This window comes from Osmia bicornis, unplaced genomic scaffold, assembly GCF_907164935.1.
Source record: "Osmia bicornis bicornis unplaced genomic scaffold, iOsmBic2.1, whole genome shotgun sequence".
NCBI lineage: Eukaryota > Metazoa > Arthropoda > Insecta > Hymenoptera > Megachilidae > Osmia > Osmia bicornis.
In genome coordinates, this window is record NW_025791301.1 from 35547 (window position 1) to 40626 (window position 5080).

Below are 5080 nucleotides of genomic sequence, written 5' to 3' on the forward strand. Positions count from 1 at the left end.
TTCGTCAATGCTCTAGTCCCATACGGGCCCCTCTTGCGAATTTGTGCCAAAGAATGGTTAGCGTGAATGTTAGGTAGGAAGTGTGTTAAACTAAAATGAATCTGAAACTAGTTGTGTGTAACAAAAAGAAATATAATTTCAAAAAAAGAAAAGCATAACAGTAATTAAATTGGTTACAAAGAATTCGAGCTGTTAGGAATATAGAAAGAAAAATTGCAATTTCTTCTTCTATTCTATTCTAATGGGCTGAGGCTAGCCGGGCACTCAGTCCTTGGGGACCATTGTACCCGGGCCGCTAGGCAGCCTCTTTACTGGCTGTGCCTTGGCAACTGGGCTTCTGTGGCGAAGTTTAGAAGCGCCGGCACCAGGCCAGCCGAAATGCTTAATGATGAGGGTTCCAAGGTCCCCAGGATTGCTCCTCTTCGGGCCCTTAGTTCCCTGCATCTTAGAAGTACGTGTAGAGGGGTTTCGTCCTCTTCCTCACACCTCGGACATAATGTCTCCTCCGTGAGTCTCATGCGCGCGAGGTGTTTTCTCGTGTACCAGTGTCCTGTCACTAGGCCCACGAGCATGCGCAGCTGCGCCCTGTCCAGGTGACTTAAGGTGTCACCCAGCTTCTGTGACGGTCCCTTAAAAAGGGCCCTCGTGTGTCTCATGCCATTGGCGTTGTGCCAGAGCCTGGTGAATTCCTGGTTTAACCAGTCCTTGGCCAAGCCTTTCAACGCATAGGTTGAGACACCAATAGGGTACTCATGGCATGGCTGAGAGCTTGACGCCCCCAGTCGTGCCAATTCGTTAGCCCTCTCGTTTCCTGGGATACCAGTGTGGCCTGGTACCCATAGCAGCTTAACTCTGTTGTTCAGAGATAGCTGTCTTAAAATCAGTGCGCAGTCCTTGACTAGCTTCGACCCTATTTCCACTTTGTGGAGGGCTTTCAGCGCGGCCATGCTGTCACTGCAGATGTATATGTGTTTTCCTGAGTGGGCCCTATCCAAATTATATTTGGCGCAGGCCCATATGGCAAACACTTCTGCTTGAAAGACCGTAACGTGGTGGCCCAGCTTGTGGGTCATTTCGACCCTAGGGCTTTCCCCCGCAATCCCGGCTCCGGTGCCGATACCGGTCTTAGAGCCGTCTGTGAACCAGACCAGCCCCCCCGGAGTCAGAATGTCGTTTGGGTCTTTCAGCCATTTCTCCCTATCTGGGAGGATTAGATCATATTCTCGTCTGAAGAGGTACTCCGTCTTGCAGCGGTCCCCACCGTGGGTCAGAATTGACTCTGATCCCACATCCCTGAGGATTTCGGTGTGCCCGCCGCCCGTCGGGGACCATTCTTCAGCTTGGTGGAGGCGGATGGCCGCTCTCCAAGCCGTTGCCATCACTGTTAGATGGGGTGGCTTGATGTCGAGCAGCGCACCCATTGCCAAGGTGGGCGTGGTGGGGAGTGCACCTATTATCCCCAGCAGCGTTATTCTGTATATTCTTTCTATAGCCTTTCTGTGTGCTTCCCTCTTCATGGAGGTCCACCACACAATCGAGGCGTATGTTGTGATAGGTTCAAGGATGGCCTGGTATATCCACCTGACCACCCTTGGTTTGAGTCCCCATGTGGGGCCAAACATTCTGCGGCAGGCCCAGTAGGTGCTGATTGCTTTCTGGGTCTGCCTGTTCACATGGTTCTTCCAGGTGAGTTTTTTGTCTAGTATTACACCTAGATATTTAACCTCATCTGTGAGTTGTAGCTGCGTCCCAAAAAGGTGAGGAGCCTTAAAATAAAAGCGTCTTCTCCTTGTAAATAGGACCAGTTCCGTTTTGCTCGGGTTAACCGAGAGTGAGTGTGATTGGCACCAAGATTCTACGAGTATGATAGCCTTTTGTAATCTCCTCGCTAGATCCAACGGGTGTCTGCCTCTGACCGTGATAGAGAGGTCGTCGGCGTAGCCCTGAACCTCAAAGCCTTCCGAGGCGAGTATACGTATGAGTTCATCAACCACGAGGGTCCACAGCAGGGGGGACAGGACTCCTCCCTGCGGGCAGCCCCTCGCGACGTCAGCCCTCACCGTCTCCTCTCCCAGGCTTGCTATGGCTGTTCTGTTCGTCAGCATGTTGTGGATCCATCTTACGACGGAGTCCTTAATATTATACCTCCTCGCAGCTTCCTTAATGGCATCATGGGGTGTGTTGTCAAACGCCCCCTCGATGTCGAGGAAAATGCAGAGGGCAGATTCGCCGCTCGACAGTGCGCCTTCAATAAAGCCTACTAGTTTATGAAGTGCCGTCTCGGTGGATTTGCCGTTTTGATAGGCGTGTTGAGAGGGGTGTAGTGGTTTATTGGGCCAAAACCTCGTCTCTGATGTATCTATCGACCAGCCTCTCCAGCGTTTTGAGCATGAAAGAGGTGAGGCTGATGGGTCTGTATGCCTTGGCAAGGTCGTAATTGTCCCTCCCAGGTTTAGGGATGAACACTACCTTGGAGTGTCCCCAGGCTTTGGGTACGTAGCCCTTCGCTAGGCAGGATTTGAAGATCTGGCCCAGGCGCCTGTACAGGTCCTCACCGCCCTCCTGAAGGAGTGCCGGAAAGATCCCGTCAGTGCCCGGGCTCTTGAATCTACTGAAGGAGCCGATGGCCCACTTCACCCTGTCTGTGTTTATCACCTTCTCCGCTGTTTCCCAGTCCGCTAGAGCGGGGTCGGTACGCGTCGTATCGCTGCGACGACGCCCCCGGCCCTCCGCTGTTGAGCCTGGGAAATGTGTCTGGATGAGGTGTTCTAATGTCTCTTTGTGGTTGTTCGTCAGACTTCCGTCGGGGCGTCTGAGACGATCCAACCCCGGTGAGGGGCCTGTTGAGAAGACCCTCCTTAACCTGGCAACTACTGGTAGAGCTTCGGTTTCTTTGCAGAAGGTCTTCCAGGCTGACCTCTTGCTAGTTCTTATTAGCTTTTTGTAAGCTTGCTGGGACCTTTTGTAACTGTCCCAGGCTGGCTTCGTATTTGCCTTCATGGCTTTGTTCAGTAGTCTGCGGGTGTCCTTTCTGGCTTGGTCCAATTTCTTGTTCCACCAGGGGACCCTTTTGTTACTACTTCCAATTTTGACAGGGCAGGCATCCTCGTAGGCTTGAGTAACGGCGGAGTTTAAGTGCTTCACCGCTTGCTCAATTTCGCCTACGGTCCTGGGACGCTGACAGTGCCCCTTAAGCCTCCCTTCTAGGCCCTCTCTGTAGAGTGCCCAGTTGGTGGCCTTTGGGTTCCTGTATGCTTCACCAGTGCCGCCTTCTCTGTCGCCCATTAAGTTGAACGTAATTAGGCGGTGGTCCGAGAGCGTGCTTTCGTCTCGAACTTGCCAGTGTTTGACAACCTGTGCCACCTTTGTGGTGCCCAGGGTCAGGTCAATTACCTCCTGTCTACGGGAGGTGATGAAGGTGGGGGCGGAGCCTTTGTTTAGGATCTCCATGCTCGTGGTGGCGAGGTACTCTAGCAGTGCTGTGCCTCTGCCGTTGGTATTGGTACTGCCCCATACTGTGTGGTGCGAGTTAGCATCGCAACCTATCACCAGGTGCAGACCTTTGACAGCACAGTGATCTATCAGAGCCCTGAGTTCCCTCGTGGGTGGAGGTTCCTCGGAGTCATACGGTAGGTACGCCGAGCATACCACCAGCTCTGACTTGTTCCCACCGAGGTTAAGTTTGACCTTAACCACTGAAAGATCAGCTGTACAGAATTCATTAAGTTTCAGGGCCGCTATTTCCTTTTTGACGAAGATGCAGGCCCTGGGCCTTGTGGATGTGGCATCATAGTGAAGTGAGCCACACCCCGTGTTAAGCCCTCCTACGCGTTCCTTGTGGATCCAAGGTTCCTGTATGAGGGCTATATCTGTCTGCCCCATCGTTAGGCGGCACAGGAGGATATCCGTTGCCGCCTTGCAATGTTGCAAATTGATCTGCGAGAATCTGGTACCTTCTGACACCTTGTTGGTGCCAGATGTGGTCCGGTCTCGCTTAGTTGAAGTAGGTACGTTATGTTCCCTGCCGGGGCCCATTGTACCTACTTGTGAGGGGGCCCTTGCCGGGGCCTGTCCCTCTTCTTCCCCTAGAGCCGGCCTTCAGGGTGTGAGTCAGGGTGCGTTGGCTCCCCCTCTGCACACCCAGAAGCCCGGTTCTTCTCGTCGCCTCCGCCGTGGTCGGCCTTCCCCTTGACATTACTGCCCTGGGGATGCTCCCACTAGACGGAGGTTGCATGTCGGTGGCCTTCGGTCCTTGGGAGGATCCGGCAGCCGCCGTCGTAGTGTTGCAGCCCTTGGGTGGGGGGGGGGGGGGGGTGTCGGCGCAGGGTGGGAGGGTCTCCGTGGGCGCCGTAGCCAGCGCCCTGGGCTCCCCTTCTCCTCCATCCACACCACTCACCCCCGCCTTCCCTTCCTCCATCGTCGGGGCTGCTGGTCCCGGTTTGTTCCCTGGGACCGTGTTGGGGTTCTTTTTGTCCTCCGTGGTCCCAGCAGGTCCCTCTCTAAAGAGTGCCCTGCGCAGGCCCACGTGGACTTCCGAACCTTGCCTCTTGATGAGGTTGTATGATGCCGGGTCAACCCCCAGGACGAGAGTAACCGAATTCGGCCCCTCTCTCCTGCTCCACACTCTCCAGAGGTTCGTGTGGAGCCCCGGGTTCTGACCCTCCATCATTTTTAAAATTGCCTCCGTGGCCACCGGAGGGCCGGGGGATGACCGTGACCATCCTCCTAAGCTTTGGGAGGCGCCGGCCATCCAGCACTTGGAGGACCGCCCCCTCCCAAGGCCTGATTGTGGTGGCTATGGCCCTCAGCCATTCCACCGCTCCGGTGTCCGCGCAAGTCACCAGTAGCAGGCCCCCTCCGAACCGGCACTCGTCGAAGCGCGGCATGGTCTCGCCTTTCTGAAGCCCACACAACGCTCCCACGATCGCCTGCTCGATTGCGGAAGCCTGCGCTTCCGTGAGGGTCGACTCCGGATAGTTGGCCGGCGCGATCGCCAGCCTCCTCTCCGCCGTCAGCGCCTCACTAAAGCTTTTAGGCGAAGGAAAGATTCTTTGTCTTTTCTTCGCGCAAGGCTGGGTGT

General features: G+C 55.0%; 1 protein-coding gene across 1 annotated transcript; it reads right to left on the minus strand.

Moving 5' to 3' along the window:
• Positions 1-308: 308 nt before the first annotated feature.
• LOC123988941 lies at positions 309-2105 on the minus strand. The gene has a single exon (XM_046289700.1). It carries the CDS (start codon positions 2103-2105, stop codon positions 309-311), a length of 1797 nt encoding a protein of 598 aa, XP_046145656.1.
• Positions 2106-5080: the final 2975 nt, after the last annotated feature.